The 21239-nt window shown below is 33.1% G+C and overlaps 4 protein-coding genes across 5 annotated transcripts; 1 reads left to right on the top strand and 3 right to left on the bottom strand.

The window, feature by feature from the left end:
- Positions 1–258: 258 nt before the first annotated feature.
- Positions 259–2518, bottom strand: LOC107420756 (small ribosomal subunit protein eS6). The gene is made up of 6 exons (XM_016029793.4): positions 2395–2518; positions 2248–2312; positions 1598–1655; positions 1403–1511; positions 1009–1281; positions 259–710 (listed from the first exon to the last, which is right to left on the bottom strand). The coding sequence occupies exons 1-6, from the start codon at positions 2398–2400 to the stop codon at positions 472–474; spliced, it is 750 nt and encodes a 249-aa protein (XP_015885279.2). The 5' UTR covers positions 2401–2518; the 3' UTR covers positions 259–471.
- A 4712-nt stretch (positions 2519–7230) lies between these two features.
- LOC107420764 (serine/threonine-protein kinase SAPK2) lies at positions 7231–9989 on the bottom strand. Of its 2 annotated transcripts, XM_016029809.4 has the most exons (9): positions 9633–9987; positions 9424–9498; positions 9077–9178; positions 8875–8928; positions 8682–8774; positions 8493–8585; positions 8291–8395; positions 8041–8139; positions 7231–7677 (listed from the first exon to the last, which is right to left on the bottom strand). In XM_016029809.4, the coding sequence occupies exons 1-9, from the start codon at positions 9750–9752 to the stop codon at positions 7402–7404; spliced, it is 1017 nt and encodes a 338-aa protein (XP_015885295.1). In that variant the 5' UTR covers positions 9753–9987; the 3' UTR covers positions 7231–7401. The 2 variants fall into 2 exon arrangements, with proteins under 2 accessions (XP_015885295.1, XP_015885297.1); XM_016029811.4 differs by lacking the exon at positions 8041–8139 and having other exon boundaries at positions 9633–9989.
- Positions 9990–13841: 3852 nt separating this feature from the next.
- LOC107420750 (plant cysteine oxidase 1-like) lies at positions 13842–15407 on the bottom strand. The gene is made up of 5 exons (XM_016029787.4): positions 15105–15407; positions 14859–14995; positions 14578–14725; positions 14288–14491; positions 13842–14213 (listed from the first exon to the last, which is right to left on the bottom strand). Exons 1-5 carry the CDS (start codon positions 15229–15231, stop codon positions 14071–14073), a joined length of 759 nt encoding a protein of 252 aa, XP_015885273.3. The 5' UTR covers positions 15232–15407; the 3' UTR covers positions 13842–14070.
- A 3597-nt stretch (positions 15408–19004) lies between these two features.
- LOC107420766 (14-3-3-like protein) lies at positions 19005–21033 on the top strand. Its single transcript, XM_016029813.4, has 4 exons — positions 19005–19637; positions 20041–20163; positions 20423–20539; positions 20655–21033. Exons 1-4 carry the CDS (start codon positions 19152–19154, stop codon positions 20721–20723), a joined length of 795 nt encoding a protein of 264 aa, XP_015885299.1. The 5' UTR covers positions 19005–19151; the 3' UTR covers positions 20724–21033.
- The last annotated feature ends 206 nt before the right edge of the window (positions 21034–21239 follow it).

The following is a 21239-nucleotide window of genomic DNA, read 5'->3' as shown; positions in this document are numbered from 1 at the left end:
TTTTGCAAACGCTGCTAACCTAGGTGACGTAAAAGATGTCTCAGGGTTAAAAGGAAAAAAGATTGCGTTCAAAACACCCACCAAAAAGGAGACTTCCACGCCACCAAAAGTTTAAGTCGGTCTAAATATAACCAGAAATAATTATATTTTGGCACGTAAACAGGGCTTAGACTACAGGCAAGGATCAAGCCACAACCCTGTAAAATCGTAAATGCACATGAAATGATCTTTTACTGCATTACTATAGATATAAAACCATACCAAAAATCATTAAATCTCTCCCATTAGAAAACCTCGTACATTTAATGAAAACAAAAAGTGATCCAAGTCAAGATTCAACATCCAATAAACTTAACAACATCGTTCCACTAAGTACTTTCAACAAGTACTCGTAACTCAAATTACGGAAAATCATATCAAAAATAATTCAGAGACAGACATGTTTAACGATATTCTAATGATTCAATGGACCTAAGCAGAAACTGATGGCTTAGAAGCAGCAGAAAGCCTGGACCTTTTCTTGGCCAAACTCTCACTGCGGCGTTCTCTTTGCTCCTTCAATCTGGTGGCAAGGAGCTTCTGGTATTCAACAGCCTCAGCCTTTGCCTTTGCAACTCTCTTCTTCTTTTCAGCGATCTTTGCTCTCTTCCTCTGCAAGGTCAGGGGAGTAACCAACCTCTGAATCTTGGGAGCTTTACTGACCTTCTTCCCTATATAAGAGAGAGAGAGAGTGAGAACACGAAGCTTACTACCAGAACAGACAACCATATTAAACAAAATATTTCCAAGGCCAAATAAAAAAGAATATCGAAAATAAAAGTAAAAACACACCAACCAAGCAGAGTTCAAGATAAAAGACGAAAGGCTGAGTCAATTTCTAAAGGGTAAAATCTTAAATGAGAACTCATGGCAGAAACAAATTCCAGCCTGAATACAGGATTTAAAGAGCAATACATAGCTAAGCTGTTTAGAACAACAATTAGTGAATGGTAAGAATAAGAACCATACCAGATTTGGTTGTAAATGATCTACGGTAAGTGTTCACATACTTCCGTACATCATCCTCCTTCGAGAGAGCAAAGAGCTTGCGAATCTTGGATGCCCTCTTGGGACCTCTCATCCTAGGTTTCTCTGTGTCGGTCAATCCAGGAAGATCATTATCACCCTTCTTCACAATTACCAAGTTCAAAACAGAAAGGTCTTGGCTGACAATGCACCCACGTACAGACTTCCTTCTCCTCTCTCCATCACGCCTTCCATAACCACGGAAGCAAGGAGTACCTGCTCAGACAATCCAAAAAGGTTAATTACCATATCCTGTTCAAGTGCAGAACCTAGAGACTTTTGTTTGATAGAATTATAGAAGACTGTACAACTACAATTAAGAAGGAATTTTACCAACCTCTATGAAGCAAGAGGCGGACACGACCAGGGGTCAAAACTCCCTGCTTCATTGGGAAACCTTGCTTGTCACAGCCTCCCATAATTTTGAAAACATAGCCCTTAAATTCCTGTTAACCAGTAAAAAAATCTTCAACAAAACAATCAACTCGTTTAAGGTTAAAACATAGGACAACAAATTACTAGATTTTAATACCTCCCCAAGAGAATCACCACTGACTTCCTGGGAGATCCTTTTGTCAAAAAATGCTCGGCTATAGAAAAACCAAAAAAATAAAATAAAAGATTAATCGATAAATCTTGGCACATGAAGCATAAGACAATGCATAATAAAGCTCTTTCATTTGACACAGGATACTACTCCACAGGTACAAGATTTGATGCAACCTATTAACGAATTGTAACTAAAAGAATTCAGAGCTATAATAAAATTTATAATTAAACAATAATAACCTAAGGTTCGATTAAAAGGATCATCAGCTTCGCTATTGCAATTTTTCACGAAATCATGAAATGGGTTTGCAGGTCTCCTTTCAGTGGACACATAAACGAATAAAACAACAGCCATTAAAGGTTAAGAAAAAACACGTCACGACAACGAAAGACTCTAAAAATTCAATAGCTAAATGCATCCATAGACCAATCACTCTTCAATCCATTATAATGGGTGCCGAAGAAATACACTGGTTTGTTCAGTGATTTTCCTGCGTATCCATACAAACATTTCAAACTGACTCAAAAGATTTCCAAACTGGATCGAATAAAAATAAGATATTGACCATTGCATACACTAGCAGACACATATACAATTGGAGACCAACAAAAAAAAAAAAAAAAAAAACTTACAGCTTCTGGTCATCGTCGATTTCGAGCTTCTTTTGGCATCCCGTTTTAGGGTCAGCGATGTTGAACTGCAAAAACGCACAAGACGAATCAGTCACAAACAGATGTGAAAGAGAAAGTGAGAGAAATTCAAGTGTAAGGAGGCAGGACCTTCATCTTCGATAATGAGAAGGTTTGCTGCGGCCGATAAGAACACTTGCACTAGCGGCTTAAAGCTCCTTCTGATTAGGGTTTTGGGCTACAATCTTCTTCCTCATTTTATATATATGAGGCAAAGGGGCGTTTTCGTCATTTTAACTTAGGGCCTGGAAAGCAGTAAGAGCAGAGAGCCTAATGAAGTATCGGCCCATTTAGGCCCAAAACATTATTGTTCATGTTCCATATACGCCCTCGTAAAACAATAAATACACTCCTATTTATTATCAGAATTCCAAATGAAAGTTTTATTTCCCCGGCTAGACAGCTGCTCTTGGTAGCCTCCTGAGAATATAAAATTGAAATTTGAAAGTAATAAAAGGAAAGGAAATTTATAATAGGAAGTTTAATTTTATTTTATTTTTTACTTGGATTTTTTTTCTTCTTTTTTTTTCTTTTTTTTTGTAAGTGATCATGAGTTGTGGGTATATGCCGTTTATTCAATGGTGTATGCATATAGAACAACTCTTATTTGCTAGTCGATTTACACAAAACACTTCCTAAAATTTGGGCTTTAGTTGATGGTTTTAAATGGGTCAGATCAGCTGGTAATACTTTTACAGAGGAAATATGTAATTTTTTAAATTAAATTATAAACAATATTACATCCTTTTTTTTTTATTTTTTGCTAAAATATAAACAATATTACATCGCTTACAGCATTCATGACCAAAAATATACTATTCATACCATCAACTGTATAATCATTCCCCTAATCCCAATGATTAAAAAACTAAAGTCAATTGCATTTTATTATTCTCTGTTTTTAATATAGTACAATTTAGACTTTTAATTTCGAAATCTATTAATTTAGTGCACATTGAACCGATTATCATCAAATTTTTCATTATAAACCAACCAATAATTATGTTCAAATACTTCTTAACATAAAAAAAACATTAAATTCAATTTGTAAAGATCACAATGCATACTATATGATTGCATTAGTGGTTAAAAACTATAATAAGCATTATAGAAGGCTTAATATATACCAAACCAAAAATAAAATGCTAGTGTAATGGATTTTAAAACTGGTAATCGGAATTGTAGTATCTTGAAATTAAATGGGACTAAAATCTAATTAACTTGAAAAGAAAAAAAAAGAAAAAAAAAAAACCTTTATTGCAAAAGAAAAACCAACTTGGCTAGCAACTAAGCTAAAATTCATCTCTTTTATTTATGAACGTTGTCATGCAACTTTAGGACTAAATTTTTAACCAAGACTGTGACCTTAAATATAAAATATGGAATAGCATCATTATCCAATAACTTTTATACGAAATGCCAAATGAAGATACAATTTTTAGTACTCTGTTCGTGGCCCCCAAAAAAAAAAAAAAAAAAAAAAGACGAGCTAAATTGGTATCTTTTTCCAAACTTTGAAATATTAAATATGAAATTCCAAAGGCATTCCACTACAAACTGGTAGTGGCTTTTATTTTGAGAATAAATTATTTTTATATGGGCCTTGCTGGTTGTCTGGGTTTAAAAAAAAAATGAAGATGCATTATATCGTAGGTATTTTCCCCATTTTTGTTGGGAGCTGAGAAAAATAATATTTTTACTTTCATCTCTCTTATCTCAATTACCAATTAGGATACTATATACCGAAGTGCTAATAAATGGATTGGTATAAGACACTTGAATTGTGAATCAAAAAGGCAAATTGCCGGGTTATTAGGAATGGATCCAACATTCTAAAATTGCGAAGATATACTAACCTCTCTAACATTATAACATTTTTTTTCAACAACAACAAAAAGAAGAAGAAGTTAGGATACTATTTTGGACCCTAATTCTTCAGTTTAATACTCACTAGGCCGTTCTGCTCCTACATATCAACTGTGATCTTGTAATCTTCACCCAAAAAAAAAAAAAAAAAAAACTATGATCTTGTAATCTGAGAATTCCCCTCTTAATTAATGGTACGTACTCACAAATCTTAATCCTCCATCTAGGTTTAATTAATTGTTTTAATTTGCTTTTTTTTTTTTTTTTTGGTTCTAATTCTGTCGTATGGTTTTAACACTTCTCTCTTTATAGTATTTTCTTCCTTGTTTTACTTTTTATACTATTCCTGGCTATCTAGGTGGAGTTTTGTACGATTTCAAAGAAAAATACAAAAACTTTGGTAGTGTCATTCATCATTTTGTTTGTTTGGTGGCCTACCTCTATTCATTCGTTTTATCTTAGTTCATTAATTCTTTTTGAATCTTAAACTTTTGATATCTAGTAGATTCTATTTTTTCTGAAATCACTAAACTACAAGATTCCATCTTTTCAATAGTCATTAGACCACGATTAATCCAAATCAGCTCTCCTAGAGTCAATTTTCTCCATTTACGATATTTGAATCCGAAACCTTATTTAAAGAGAACAAGTGCCGAACCACCTTAACCAACCGACGTTGGTATCTTAGTTCATTAATTTACTACATATATTTTTAATACTTTTTTCATGATAATTAATTATAACTCTTCCACTAATTAATTAATTTATGATAAACTTAAATTTTATTCCTACTCTTTGAATTTTTTTCTTACAAAATTTAAAATTATGTATAATGAGAAACATGTAATTTGATTATTCCAGTAGACATAGTGGCTCTATCCCTGGTAGAGTTAACACATAGTTTATAAGATTAATCTCATTATTTTTATCAAGAAAAATAAAACTCACTCACATGATAAAAGAGAAAGGAGAATGAAAAGAGAAGGAGAAACATAATTATGAATTCTTCGCTTTTGGACATAAATCAAATTCAACAATGAAAATCCTTCGCTTTTGGAAATAAATCAAATTCAACAATGAACTCTATGTTGCTGTCTGATTATGCTTATTTAAACGACTAGCCTATGGTTATCAAGATAAGGGATAAAATTGACCCCAGTGATGAGTGTATATGCAATATATAAATAGCCAAGGACTTGGAACTACTATTGGTGTAAACGAAAGTGGCATTTCGGACCCCTTTATGGACTCGGGGATCTTGGACTCAGGAATCAAAAAACCAAAGGTGGGAGGTGCATCAACAAAGTTCTGTGTTAATTTATAATAAAATTGAAGATCCATCCCACATATCCAATGAGCACAAATGCAAGGACCCAATCTGCATGCAGTTTTTTTAATTGCATTCCTTACTATAGACTCCTTTTTTATGAAAAAATAAAAAATAAAAAATTCTTGGTATTATCATAAACATCTGGTTTGAAGTTCAATATATAAGTTTGTGAGATAATATCGGATCTTGTTATGATTTGAGATTCGATATGGAACTTTTTAAGATAATAACAGATGTTGCCAAAACTCAAATCATAACTTTCAAACCTGCAAATGTAATGGGTTGAATGATTTTCTTTTTGCTAAACTACCACCTGTTTTTAATATGGACCTTGAACACGCACAAACAGTGGCATTCAGGTATAGACAGCCAGAGCTAGAGGTACCACCATATTTTAAGTTACAACGAAGCAACCCCACAATTTAGCGACAAGAAACTCATGTACAGACAATTGGCATTTACTTGTCGGGAAAAAGAAAAACAAATCACAAAAACATAAAACTAAAACTAAATCTAAAAGCATAGACAAAAACAGAGCTTTTTGATCCACCTGTTATTAGCTCTAGTATCCACCACTCACAAAACGTGCTAGCGTCAAGGCTACCCTCCATTCCCATATACAATTCCCATGTCTGTCTTGCAACTTGCAAGATTTTTTTGGAAATGCAATCATAACCATTGCCATTGGCAATTCAAAATTATTGTCAAAAAAAATAATAATAATAATAAATAAATTGTTCCGCACAGTTTATGTGTTTGTTTCAGAAATGCTTTTATTTGATGACTACCTTGTCTATAATGCATTTCCAACTCATGAGAATCGAGTTAGGAGTTCTTAAGATAGGTTTAACTCAAGGAGGGAATTGTTCCTATTCCAATTCTAGAAAATTAGGTAGCATTGATTTTTTTTTTTTTTTTTTGAGGGAATTGTTCCTATTCCAATTCTAGAAAATTAGGTAGCATTGATTTTTAATTTTTTTTTTGAAGTACTCTTTCTTGTCAAAAATAGCAGAACTGAAAAGTACTGAAAATGATGTAAATCTCATTAGTCACCTAAACAAACTCTATTATTAGTGGTGGCTGGAATGTCTCTTTTCTTTATTGAGAATGACATGACAACTAATTCTTATGTTTGTCACACTCTGAGTTATACATGTGACAAATGGGGTTGTCATGAAATTGCCACTTTCTATTAATTGTCACACCTCTAATGATTTTCCTTATCTCCAAATTCTTTACTTTGCATGCTTAATTAGACCTTTCTAAAGAAGATACTTTTCTAAGCTATAAGCGATTCAGATTTTTATCTCAAAAGCTAAGTAAAATAAAGCCTCAATTGGTGAAAAATCTTGGTGGCACAGAACCAAGCCACCGAGACTTGTTCAACTTACGCAAACCTTCTAACATCCTTCATTTCTAAAAGAGAGATTTTTTTGTCTTCTAATATTTACAAAATTAAAAATGTCTGTTTCTTCCACACGTCAGGGATTCTGTTGAATTTCCTTTTAGCAGAAAGATCAACAAAAATACTATATTCATATAAAAATATAAAATAAGATTTAAAGCTACTTCTAGAAGTGACTCAATGTCATAATTCCTATCAATACACGTATAGACTGCTGAATATATATATATATCTATATATATATACACATACTAAATAAATACAAGCAAGGATTATCTGATACTCTATACCCAACATCGAAAATAATTAAGCTATTTCAAAGTCCTTGAAACAAGAAAAAACAGCTAATTAGATTTTGATGAAAGTTTGTAGCACACGTAATAAGGGTCATTTTATCAGCCCAATTGAAGAGAGAGATAATACAGAAGGGGAAAAAAATATACAGATCAGACACAAGTGTCTCAGCTGAGTACGTTTTGGTAATGTACAGTTTTCCTCAAAGTGGGCACACAAAATCACCACTTGTTTCTATATCTTCAACGTCTGCTTCCATATCCAAATCATCAAGATCCATACTGCCTCCAAGCAAATTCCCACCATTCTTGGGGACCTCTAAAGATATTCTTGCCTCTTGTATTATGGACAGCACTTCTTCAAGACTCTGGGGTGGGTTATTTACATCGCGGCTCTGCCAGCTTCCACCTTCCATTAGTTCTATAGGCAAGTTCTTTAAGAACCATGGATGACTTTTGATTTCCGGTATAGATATTCTCTGCATAGAGATGATCAGAAATCATGACAAGAAAGCTAAAACCAAAAATTTGTTTCTAAAAATAACAACGTATCCAAAATCAGTGTCAATGATACAAATCGCGTACCATCTAAAACCTCGCATTTCAAATTAAATATTCAACATTTGTGCTGATTAGAAGAAAATTATTTCAATGAACCTAAAATATTCATTTTCCCCACTCATATTAAAAGTATACCAAAGTTAATGGATTGGTGCCTACATTTCTAAATGTAACAAGTTTGGACTTTTTTTTTTTTTTTTGCTTTTTGTTCCGAGATTTTATCCTGTTGTGAACCTCTTAACATCTAAGACCTTCAAACATCGAATGCAAAGCTAACTCACCTTTTCTGGATTTGCCACAAATATCCGAGACAGAAGATGCCTACATTCCATAGAAACACGGACATAATCTGGAATTGCATAGTGAACACTAAGTATTCTCTGCCATAAACCATAACATTCTAATTATAACTCCACAGACTAACCGATAAGCAAAGATAAGCATATGCAGTATTTCCATCTTATTTCTGTTCTGTTAAGAGAGGGGGTGCACAAATCAGAGTAGTATGAGATGATGAAAAAAATCACCCACCCCAATTGTTTTTCTGAAGTTTCTTGGATCATCAGGATCTTCAAATGGATAAGCTCCAACCAACATCACATATAAGGTAACACCACAAGACCATACATCTGCAATCTATACTTTTGAAGATCAGCTACATTACCACAAAGAAATGATCTTTAAGCAACAAGAATAAAAAACACCAATGAAATGGGAAACAAATTGTACTTACCTTTCCATCGTATTCCTTTTTAGATAGGACCTCAGGTGCAATATAGGCCGGCGTTCCAACAGTAGACTTTGGCTGAGAATGCAGCACAGATGACTACAAAACAGAGAATAACAATTAGTAACTCAAAAGTCCAATCAACCTGAAACTCTAATTTGGTTCTGTATTTTAGTCCCTTTGAACTCAGTTTACCTTTGAGTATCCAAAATCACATATTTTTACGCGGGGTGCTGTACTGCCATCTAAAAGTGTATTTTCAAGCTTAAGATCTCTATGACATATTTGCTGCAATAAGTAAATTCTTTTCAGAATCATAGAACATAAGGAAAAGATGTCGCTAAACGCATTGGAAAGTTAGACAACAGCAAAAGAACAAAGTTGTTACCATTGAATGGCAATAACTGACTCCTGATATTAGTTGCTGAAAGAAAAACCTGGCCTGGAGCAAAAGAAAAATGTATGTAAGTGATCAGGAGATAAAGCGAAGTCTTCCAAGTACAAATTAAACAAAAATCAAATGACTGAATAAGTCTAAAATATATTTTCTCTTGTATTCGAAATTTTTTGCCAAAATTCTCCACCATTACCTCGTCCTCGCTAAATCTGCCAGCATTGCAAATTCTTTCGTAGAGTTCTCCTCCCGCAGCATACTCCATTACAATAGCTAGATGAGTTGGTGTAAGATAGACCTGCAAGAAATTGACCACAGAAACACTCCTCATAAATTAGGCAATCATAAAGTCTCTGTGTCAGCTTAGAATTCTGACAGGGTTACTTAGCAGCACTGAAACCGAGTAGCTTTCCATTTTTTCCTTATTATTGAATTCACAGTTAAATGGGAGCATCAGAGAATTTGGCAATTGTCACATGATTTTCTAGGACAATAAAAATAAAAGTAGCAGTTCTGGAAAGTTTGGCATTATTGAAAACTCACCTCTTTAAACCTAACAATATTGGGATGTTTCAGTGACCTGTGATTCATAATCTCCCTCTGTACATGCTCATCAATCTGCAAAAACCCCAAAAGAAAAACCCCTTAAATTAACCAAACAAACAAATCTATGACCCCCACAAGGGATTAAAAAAAAAAAAAAAAAATTGCAATTCAAATTCCAAGATAAGATTGAGATTGTAACAGCAAACCTTCTGGCCTCTCTCAATGAACTTAACAGCAAAAAGCTCCCTTGTGCATTTATCTTTGACCAGCCTAGCAACCCCAAAATTCCCAGACCCAATATCTTTGACAATCTCATACCGCTCCATATTTCTCCAGGAAAGAAGCTAACAATTTCAGCACAAAGTTTTTAGCTTTTCTTTTACTTTTTTTTTTTTTTTTTTTTCTATCTATATTCTCCGTACTTTCAGGGTTCTCCTCCTAAGAACTTTGAAAAACAGACACAGAGCATAAAATCTAAAAACAAGAAGCAAAAATAAAACAAGAGGTTTAGGCAAGAATCCGGGTTTGGTTTGGGCTTGAGTGTCATTTTAGAGAGATAGAGAGGCAAAAAAGTCCAAAATGGCAAATTAAAGTTAAGAGTGTGTGACTGGCTGGAGCAGTAAAGAGTGAGAGAGTTGACACGCGTAAGGAAAAGGATGAGAATGGGAATGTGAAATGGCATACTGAAATTCTTGCGCACACCAAAGGGAAAAGACTTGAGCCATAGACGCTTCACACTTTTGCCACATGCCAATTTTGGGCGGCTGTGTATGGTCACCCGCCTCTAAGGCTCTCACTATGTGCCTGTTTTTCTACACCCCCACCTGTTTGGGAAAGTTCGGTGGACCTATTCACCACTTCCATAGCCCTTTTTCTTTTGTACACTTGGATATCTATACTGCAATATTAAATATTATGCTATATTTATAAGTTCAGTCTAATAGTAAAAATTATTGAGAATGCATTTTGAAATTATTATTTTTAATTGTAATAAGTTCAATGCTGTCTCCAAGAAAATATATAAAAATTATATGCTAATTCTAATATCGCCAAGCGCCAAAGATTGTCAATTTGAGATTGAGAAAATATGGTGCAATTTGAAGCAATTTCCTTTTTTTGGTTAAGTTGTGGTAAATATTGCCAATAAACGAATATTGAAAAATAATATTAGGATATTGCTACTTGGGATATTTGGGGAAATTAATGGCTTTGTAAATATGATACTTTTGTACTTGGAGTGGTCAAGGTATACTGAAGATCAGAAAATATGATGCCCGAAATTGAAGGAAGTGTTGTTTATACGTAGTTGAAAGAAGATTTTAAAGCTGATTTATAACAACTTAACAACCAATCATGGTGTGATATGAAATTTGGTTGAGCATTTAAAAAGGTTACATCTAAATTATGTCCAAAGTGTCTTAGCTCATTCTTTTGTTTAGAATATATTTTTTTTTCTCATAATTAAAAGAAAGTTCAAAACTAAGAGGGATGTATTTAATTTAGAGTTTGATGGATTTAAAATGAATTATAAACTTTAAAGGATTTAATGGATTGTTATGGAATTCTACAGACTCCATAAAGATTTTGTAAGAATCCAATGAAATCTTTGGATTTAAAGGTGGATTTCATATTGACAATTTTCTTTACAATTTCCCTATTAAAATCCATCATTTTTTAAAGTCTTTTAAAATCAATGACTTTTTAAATACCACCAGATTTTAAAAGAATTCTATAAATTCCTAATTGAATACATCTAGATTTTAACGGACTTTTATAAAATCCATCAAAATCTGAATTGAATATCATTAGATTTGTACGAACTCATTTAAAATCTAAATTGAATACCTCAAAACTTTAAAAGACTTTTAAAATCCTTCAAATTCTAAATTGAATACATCCTCCTAAAAGGTTAGCTGGATTGACTTCTATAAAATAAAATAAAAATGTATTTTTTTATAAATCATGTTACACATAAGGGCACCCAAATCAGGTAAATTTGTTCTTGGCATGGAGATTAGGTAGTTAGTTTACCTACCCAATTTGGTCAAAACTGTTAAGTGTAGTGTTTACTATCTAGGATATGTCCTTTGCAATGTCGTAATTTTTTGATGCTTTAGCCGCAGTACAAACGCAGTGCATCCATATTGGTTGTCGCTCATTCCCTCACATTTCAACTATTAACATTTTGTCTTTGTATTAGTGTTTCTCCTATGTCAGATTTTTTTTTTTTTTGGTTAATTTCTTCTTTGAAAAAAAAAAAAAAATGGCACCGCGTTTTCTCTTTTGTCCCTTTTTAATTTTTTTTTTTTTAAAAAAAAAATTATCTCCAATATATTAACAATAAAGATTCACTGCACCTTCACTTGTATCGTACGAAAATATCTAATATTTTTTGTTGAAGAATCAACAAAATAACAAATAAATAAATAAATAATTTATTTTATGAATTTAAATTTTCAATTCATAAGAAAGGGAGCATGACAGGCCCTGCTGGGAATAATAGGCAAATTACTTGGACTTCTTTGTGTCCTTTAGGACACATTCCAGAGGCTTTACCGTTGTTTCTTCAAAAAAAATGATTAATAAAAAAAAAGGAAGAAAAGTGTTAAAAGGGAGGATTTCTATAATTCCTCGTATTGATGGTTCAGTATCGTATATACGTAGCCATCCAAAGCAGCAGTAACAGTTTGCCTACCTAATAAATGGCCTAAAGACACTATACCCACCAATTTAATACATTTCAATGTCAGCATTTATCGAGGAATATATTAAATATAAAATAATGAAAAAGTTAAGCTTCTTCATTTATGACAATTAGAAATCAATACAAAATGAATCATAAAAATTCACAGCCATTCAGCAAAGAAACTAAAAAACTTCACTAGTAGAACCTTTATGTAGATATATAAATGTATCTACGAAAAATTCAGGGTATCATGAAGTTTGAAACTCTTACTTTTGAAAAAAAATATAATAAAATAAAATAAATTCAAAACCCTTTCCTTGATTCTTTTTTTTTTTTTTTTAATAGCCTCTTTTCTCTATTCTTGTTTGTCAATAATAGAGGCAACAAAAACAAAAATAAAAATAAAATAAAAGCACATATAAAATTGAAGGGATACATGTATAAGAAATTTACATAGCCTCTACTAGCGGAATTTTTAGTGTTATTTATTAAAATTATGAAAAGGATAAGAACAATACAATATTAACAACAAGATATTTGTGTTTTTTTAATAAGAGACTCAAATTACAAGTCATCTCTACAAATTTTAAGATTTTAAATTGCAGTCATACCATATGTCATGTTCTGTTATTTCTCACACATATATTAATCCAAGAGCCTAAGACTAAACTGTCGAGCAAATTAAAGTGTAAGTTTTAAAGGAAGTATTCTAATTATTTTTCTTTTTTTTTTTTTGGGGTATTAAATATGTTTGGTATATTCATTGCTACAGGCTATAGCCATGTATTAGTTTGATTACTAATTACGCTTTTGCTGTGTTTTGCTGTATGAGTCCTTTTGTCTGGAACACCTAATTTATTAAATTCAAGATATTTAAATGTTTATCGGTTGACACACCTTAGATTTGTAAGGTATAATTCCTTAACTAGATATATAATTCTTGTATATATTAACATTTATTTGGTATACGTCTAATTGCATACCAAATTAGTGCAAAATAACCAGTCCAACAATAATTATAGATTTGTTATTTCTCCGAAAGGCAATCATAGCGTAAAAGTATCATTTTGAGCAAGACTTAAGGAAAAACAAATATTGATCGGGTCGAATAAAATTAAGCTTCTTGCGCAAATATATATATATATATATATATATATATATATATATGTAGCTTAAAAAAAAAAGGTCCTAGCGTAGTTATATTTTTATGTGGTATCGGAGAAATTCTATGGGTCATATAAGGTAGGGTGATTGATGTACCATGGTTCTAATGTTCAAATGGATTCATCTCTTTCAAATTTTAAGAATGTTAAAAGGCTATTAGTCTTTTATTTTATTTTATTTTATTTTTTGATTTTGTCAAAGGATATTAGTTATCAAATAACATTTAGAGCTTGGACTATATTGTAAAAATAAGATATCTAGATCTTTAGCCTATTGTCAGGTATTCAAAATGTTAGTTGGTTATCTCTTGTATAAGGTTTTAGATTCGAATAACCTTAATTTTAATAATAATAAAAAGAGATATTGTTATTGATTTTTTTTTTTTTGTTTTTTTTTTTTTTTTAAGTTTTAAGACTCCAGTGAAATTTGTTTAGTTTAATAAAATAAAGAACCTCATTATATATGTATTTCTAAATATAAAATTTAGGTTATCCTAAGGTTTACGTATTGTCCACCTGTTTTTCACAAAACTTAGGCTTAAAACAAGCAAAGCCACGCACTAGAATTCTTGGTAAGCTGAAAACAGTGGTCAATATCAAATAAATAAATAAAACGGTGGTCGGGATTACTGACAAATTGATCTTCGACAGATAATTTTACCTTCTACGTGACAAAGTAAACTGATCCCCCTTTACATCATTAGGCACAGCCTCTTTTTCTACACGACTGCATTAGATATGATACACATATATTACAGAGAACAAGGTATAGCCAAAGCCAAGTTTTGTACAAGTTCACAAAGTGTTATGATCCCCACCACTGTCATCAACATCACGATCACCATCACCATCACCATCATCAAGTAGAGGACCAAGATATGGTGCTCCTATGACTACTAGATCATCTGGCAGGCTTCTTTCCTCAAGCATTGCATATCCTGATGCACAAATATCCGATCAGTACCATATTCAATCAAATTACAAGATTAAATACAATTAATTAATTAATTACCAGGAAGAGAAACAATGGGGTAGTCAGAGAAATAAGTGGAAGGCCTTCCAAGCTCCTCAGAGTAAGGTGGAGTCAAAACGTCCAAAACTGCAGAGCTTGTCAATGCTGTAAATGAATGAATGTTTCCACCACTTCTTGGAAATAGGACTGATGTCTCACAAGGCGCGGTCCATATTCCATCTATAACCTTACTTGCCACTCCAACTGCATATATATATATATAATTAATAATCACCCACCAATTTTGTGTTTAATTGTTAAGGTAAAAATGTAAAATAAATGATTATTACATTTTTGGGAGGCAGAGGATTTGTAGGATTTGATCCAATCATAAGCTTTGGTGTAGACAGAACCATAGAGGAGTTTGGAAAAGACTGTCATTCCAGGATGATCATGGAGCGGGAATGTCACTCCTGCTGGCATGCAAAACACTCCTATCTGCATTCTCATATATGAATTTATCATAATTTATTATAACCCACGAACTAATAATTAAAATATTAATGCAAGCGGAATAGTAATTAATTTTTATGTATTTAATAAAAATGTGGATTTAATTTCTACTACTTACAGAGAATTCCTCACATTCATGAATGTGAATGTAAGTGATAGAGATGTCTTGCCCACAGATTAATCCCTTTGGGCTTCTACATGGAGATCCACAAGATCCCAATTCATCAATCCCAACATCAATGGCTTCGAATGAGTCTGCGTATGTTAAAGGATTCAATTTTGAGCTCTTTTTCACTAAATATAATCAAGTAATTTACATGTTTAGGAACAAAACAATAAGGAAGGGCTAGAGAAAATGATTTACCGATGAGCTTCTTTAGCCACTGGATTTGTTTGAAAGTTGGAAGATCCTTCTGAGAAAAAATGGCATTACAGGCATCATATAGAGTTTGTATCTTGCTTTTCTCCATTGTATTACAGTAATCGTCCATGGCTAATAAGGAACAAAGGAGCAGCACCAGAATTCCTTATAATCCTTCGTTTTGTGAATTTGTGAATATAAACGGAGATTTGGAATTAGAAACTGCGTCAACAAACCTGGGGCCAAGCTTTTTGACTTTTACATGTTACAATGGGCAGAGGCTTATCCTTTGTAATTGATGTGGTTTCTACTTTTCCAAAGTTACTACGTACCAACATTTTTATTTTATTTTTTTTGCTTTGATTTTATTATTATTATTATTTTTTTTTTTTTTTTTTTTGCACACAACATTTGCCCTACGTATGGTATTAATTATGGGCTGAGAATTATGGACAATATATGAAAATTTGTAAATGAATTTTTTAGCAGAGATTTTCAACTTTAAAACAGTTCCTTTTTCATTATTAACTGGCAATAGAATGTTCGATACCTAATAATGTTGATGTGTTTTAAAAATTAAAAAGAAATAATAATAATAATTATTATTATATAAAACTATCACATTAATCTCTACCACCATTGGTCAAAAAAAGATTGACGGGCTGTTTCATTTTTTTGCTAAACAAATTTTAATTTTCGTTTAGGCCAATCCTTTCAAAGAGACTGAAAGGCTTTGTTTGCAAACGAGGTCTTGTTTTTCAAATATTATCAAGTGCAGTGCCAGACACAACGTACTCAATGTGGAAACCTGTCAACATCAGGCATCTGTGTCCACATGTTTGGATTCCATATGACGTGGCATGATCGGAATGGCTTTTAAGGGGGCATTTTGTTGGGTTGTGTGCGCAAGACGTGATTCAAAATCAGTGAACCCATTCTGGTCTCAATTGCAAGAGCTTGGCTAAAACTTAAAAAGGCCTATCAGATATTTCCCTTTGGTATGAACTGTGAAGTGGAGAAAACTTTCCTGTTTCTGACTTTATTTAGGCAGCTTGAAACTGCAAATTTTCTTCGTGTAACAACTTGTAATTACAGGCATTACAAGTCTTCAAGTCTTCTCTCCTACTGAAAATTGCCAGACCAAGTGACATACAATATATAAAAGAGGGTACTTTTTAGATGAATAAAGAAATCTTTTGCATTGCTGAAAACAGAAAACATACAACATAAAGCAAACCATTTGCAGTGAATGATAATGCTGAATTTGATGGAATACCCTAAACTAAACTGGTATTTATATGTAAAATACAATTAAATTTGGTTTTGTATGGTATAGTGAGCTACCAAAGTGCTTATTCACCAAAAAAAAAAAAAAAAAAGAAAACAGCAACCAAAGTGCTATACTTGGTAATATACATTTTTTTAATTATATAAATATGTGATTTGTGAAAATCTAAATTGGGAATTTTTATATGGAATTTTTGAAAATCTAATTCTTTTAATTAGGTATTGTATGGTATAGTGAACAATCAAAGTTCCTTATTGCTCATATACATTCCTTTTATATATAGCGGAGGGGTAAAAATCTGAATTTGGAAATTTTTGTCCAAGAAAAAATTACTGAAATGTTCTAACAGACACATATAATCTAATTTTATATTCAAATTAAATGAAATAGTTTAAGATGACTTTTGAGAGATCAACATTCCTTCATTCGTGTTATATATGAACGAACATTTCCACTCTTGGCATGCAAATGGTCTCCTTTTGATATCCTTTTATTCTTTGGATTACTTCATTAATTAGGAATGACCCAGCTGACTTAGATATGAATAATAACACAATATAATAGAAAGGAAAAGTGTCCAATCAACTTTGACATCACTATTATAGGTCTATGAATATCAAATGGAGTTTCTTACAGTTCATAGAAAAGTATCATCGATCATTCTCGATGGCACAAAGTGGATGCTGGAATCGGGTTTTGTATCTGTCAAAGTTTTATTAAAAATTAGCCACGTTTGTACGTTTGATTAAATTAATTTCGTTTACTAATAATTTATAATTTTATAGGACACTTGGATGGGCTTAAAGTGAGTGTATCTCTTAGATATTCTGTCTGAGCTCAAATAAGATATTAATGTAGCTGATTTCTTCCACGTACCAACAATCAAAGTCTCAATAATATGAAGTGTAATGGAATATATATATATATATATATATATATATATATCTATATATTTATATAAATATATATATTTCCTTTCTTAAAAAGGTTATTAGTAGTTCCTAATAGAGAATTAGTCATAAAAGTCTAATGTTATTAAAAGTGAATCGACAAGGACTTAAAAAATTTGAAAAAACATCACCAAATTTTTCAATGGCATTTTCTCTTTAGGTTATAAGATGTTATAATTATTATTATTATTATTATTTTTAACTCAAGCAAAAAAAATCTCCTGATGAATATCATCAGTTCAGATTTTAAGGATAAATAGATCAGCGAACAAGTTTGATGGGTCGATGGCTTCTTTCCATTTGATCCATCCCTTGGGTGTATAAGATGTTATATAATTCACTTATTTATTTATTTGATTCTGCATTTGAAATGTGGAATATGAGCCGGAGAAAGAAGCACACCTCACCTCACCAGGATGTGGCATTACACCACACAAAGAGGAAGCCGGTCGATGGAAGACCCACAAAAAACTGCCCACAAAATTCTAGAAGCAGGTCCATATTTGGTGGATTCTTGAGCTGAGATTGGCTAATTAAAATTAAAAAATTTACAACTTTTGACTAATTAATCATTGAATCCTCTTTTTTGCATGAAAAAGTTAAAAATCATATATTAAAATTTACGCCCAAAAACATCAAAGAAAAGGTCTACAGTTAATTACTCATTATGCATGCATGAAGTTGAAGAGGCTTTTACCATGCCGATTAGAATTTGAGAAAGAGTTTCAAAATTGAAGGAAATAGATCAGGTTAAGCTACAAAACAGTGCAATAACGAAAATTGAGTTTTGAGGAAAGAGACAAACCTTTTGGACTTGATAATTTACATGGTTTCTTCACCGACCAGACAAAATTGCCCTATTGGTCAAAATGGCTTTCATTTCTAACAAACTAACGAAGAACTTAGCAGTGACATTTACATAAGCATTAAGTTACAAAATTAGAACATAATTCAAAGAAATCTCAACTAGAACACAAGTCACATGTCCCAATCAATCAAGAGACCAAGCAACACAAGAAAAATCAAAAGCTTCAAAAGAAAGCTATTTATTCCAGACGGGCCATAGAAACTGTGCATAAGCAATTTTATTGACCATCTAAGAAAACCAATTATATGATACATAACAAAATTTATAAAGTAGAAAAACCTTGTTAACGTCTTAATTGTTGAAAATAAAAGCTAAATTTCTATTGGTTTCAAAATTACACATAATACGCACTCATAGTCCGACTCAGATTTTGTCCAGCCCATTAAAGTGGGTCAGCCCAATTGAAAATGACGGCGAATCCAAGGTGGAAACAAGCCCATATGGGCATCCAATTCAACTTTTTCATGAGAACAGCTCTTTTCTGTTCTGGTTCTTGCCTGTGCTTCTTAATTGGTTCTGAAAATTCAAATAATGAAATAAAGGCTGGCTTCATACTTTTTAATAATAATATTCGTTTCAAATTCAAGTTCAAATTTTGTATATATTTTTTTATAAAAACAAAAAAAGAAAAAAAATGGAAAATCAAAAAACCCCCGTGTTTGCCAGCTGCCATCTGTACCTGCCAAAAACACAACAACAACAGCACACCCACACGCACAACTCGCAAAAATCATCTCCGATCCAACGGCCCAGATCGCATCCCACAAAAATCCCCTCCTCGCTACCCTCGACGCAATTATCGCTCCACTACCACCCCCAAACAAAATCACCTCCCCATTTTCTTTTCAAAAACCCACTCTCTCTTTCTCTCTCTTTCTGTCTCTCTCAATCCAACCCCAGATCTATCCCTCTTTCTCTCTCTCTCGTCTCTCTCTGAAACAACAATGGCCGTGGCACCCTCGCCTCGCGAAGAGAACGTGTACATGGCGAAGCTTGCAGAGCAAGCTGAGCGCTACGAAGAGATGGTGGAGTTCATGGAGAAGGTTTCGGCCTCCGTCGACAACGAGGAGCTCACCGTCGAGGAGCGAAACCTCCTCTCCGTCGCTTACAAGAACGTGATCGGCGCTCGCCGAGCTTCATGGAGGATCATCTCCTCCATCGAGCAGAAGGAGGAGAGCCGTGGCAACGAGGACCACGTAACTGTGATCCGCGATTACCGATCTAAGATCGAGACCGAGCTCTCCAACATCTGCGATGGTATTCTCAAGCTCCTCGACTCTCGCCTTATCCCTTCCGCCTCCTCCGGCGACTCCAAGGTCTTTTATCTCAAGATGAAGGGCGATTACCACCGTTACCTTGCTGAGTTCAAGACCGGAGCCGAACGCAAAGAGGCCGCTGAGAGTACTCTCACTGCTTACAAGTCCGCTCAGGTATAAAACATTTTTTATGTGCCTGCTTCTGTCTGTTTTGTTCTTACCTTTGCATGTGAGGCTTTTTTTTTTTTTTTTTTTTTTTGATCGGAAATTTTTGCTTTTGGTTTTTTACGGTCTGCGTATTCGAATTTCAATTTCTTCGTGCAATGCGGATCTGTGTGAGCTTGTGGTTTAACTTTTCGTAGTCTCGCTCAGTCTGTTTTATTTGGATCGTATTGCCTGCAGAAAACGAACGCAGATCTGTGTTCTGATTTTGCTTCTTCGTAAATGTCGCTTGGTTTTCGAAAATTTTCCTGTAACTGATTTGTGGGGGTTGTGTTAAGAGTTAATCTGTATGATTTAGAGAATAAATCCTTCATATTTGATGTGGATTATTTATTGTTGTTATTGCATTGTGCAGGATATTGCCAATGCTGAATTGGCACCTACACATCCAATCCGTCTTGGACTGGCTCTCAATTTCTCCGTGTTTTACTATGAGATTCTGAACTCTCCTGACCGAGCCTGCAATCTTGCTAAACAGGTAATCAATCATCAGCTTAATTTTTCTAGCTGGCTGAGAAAATTCTTGAAATCCAAGAAGCTATCGAGTTAATATAATCTTTGTGCTTTGGTATCCAGAATCTAGAAATTCATCCTCTTTTTGAATCCCAACTATTCATGATTATGCTCATAGAAAATTGGTGTAAACAATTGATTTATTCTGTTTTTGTTTCTTTCTTATTTCCAATGTTAGATTAGATTTAAATCTGACTTTGGTTTTACTGCAAAAAACTATCCAGGCCTTTGATGAAGCAATTGCTGAATTGGACACTCTGGGCGAGGAGTCGTACAAGGACAGCACTTTGATCATGCAACTTCTTCGTGACAACCTCACCCTCTGGACCTCTGACATGCAGGTATTGAAAATTGGACCTTACTCTTTTTACTTGTAATTTTTTCTTTTACAAGAACATATTATATATATGTATATATATATTTAATCTGGGTTTTGAATTTTGGAATTGAAATCAGGATGATGGGGCTGATGAGATCAAGGAAGCAGCACCCAAACGTGATGACGAACAGCAAGGAGGAGCATAGTTTCACTGGCAACAAAAGAAATCAAATATTTTAGGGAAGAACTTCTCCTCTAAATGTTTTTAACGGGGGAAGGTGCTCTCATTTTGTTGATTTGGGGTTGTTATTCTGTGGTTTTTTTTTTTTTTCTTTTTTTTTTCTTATTTAGGCAAATTCTCGTCTCTTGTTTTTGGAATGGTTGACGAACTGTCTTCTCCTTTTTTTTTTTTTTTTTTTTTTCCCCTTAATTTTTAATTAGCTTGTGTTTCTCAAGTCCCCTTTTATTGCTTGAAGCTATATATTGAAAAGCATTATCTCTGTTTGCTTGGGCGCATTCTAACCCTTTGTGTGGCGTTTGATGAACGTTTCTTCTTTTTCAGCAAAGAGAAAATAGAAAGTAAAAAATTGATAATCGACCAAATAATTTGAAACTTACATGAAAATTTGCAGCAAATTGGAAAAGGTTGAAAATTATATAGAAAAAGAAATATTTTGTTAGACCGTGATGTGTAGTGTAGCCCTTTGATGGCTGTGACCTGT

This window comes from Ziziphus jujuba, chromosome 5 (genome assembly GCF_031755915.1).
Source record: "Ziziphus jujuba cultivar Dongzao chromosome 5, ASM3175591v1".
Classification (NCBI taxonomy): Eukaryota; Viridiplantae; Streptophyta; class Magnoliopsida; order Rosales; family Rhamnaceae; genus Ziziphus; species Ziziphus jujuba.
The sequence above is the reverse complement of the archived record's forward strand: the minus strand, read 5'-3'. Positions and strand labels throughout refer to the sequence as shown.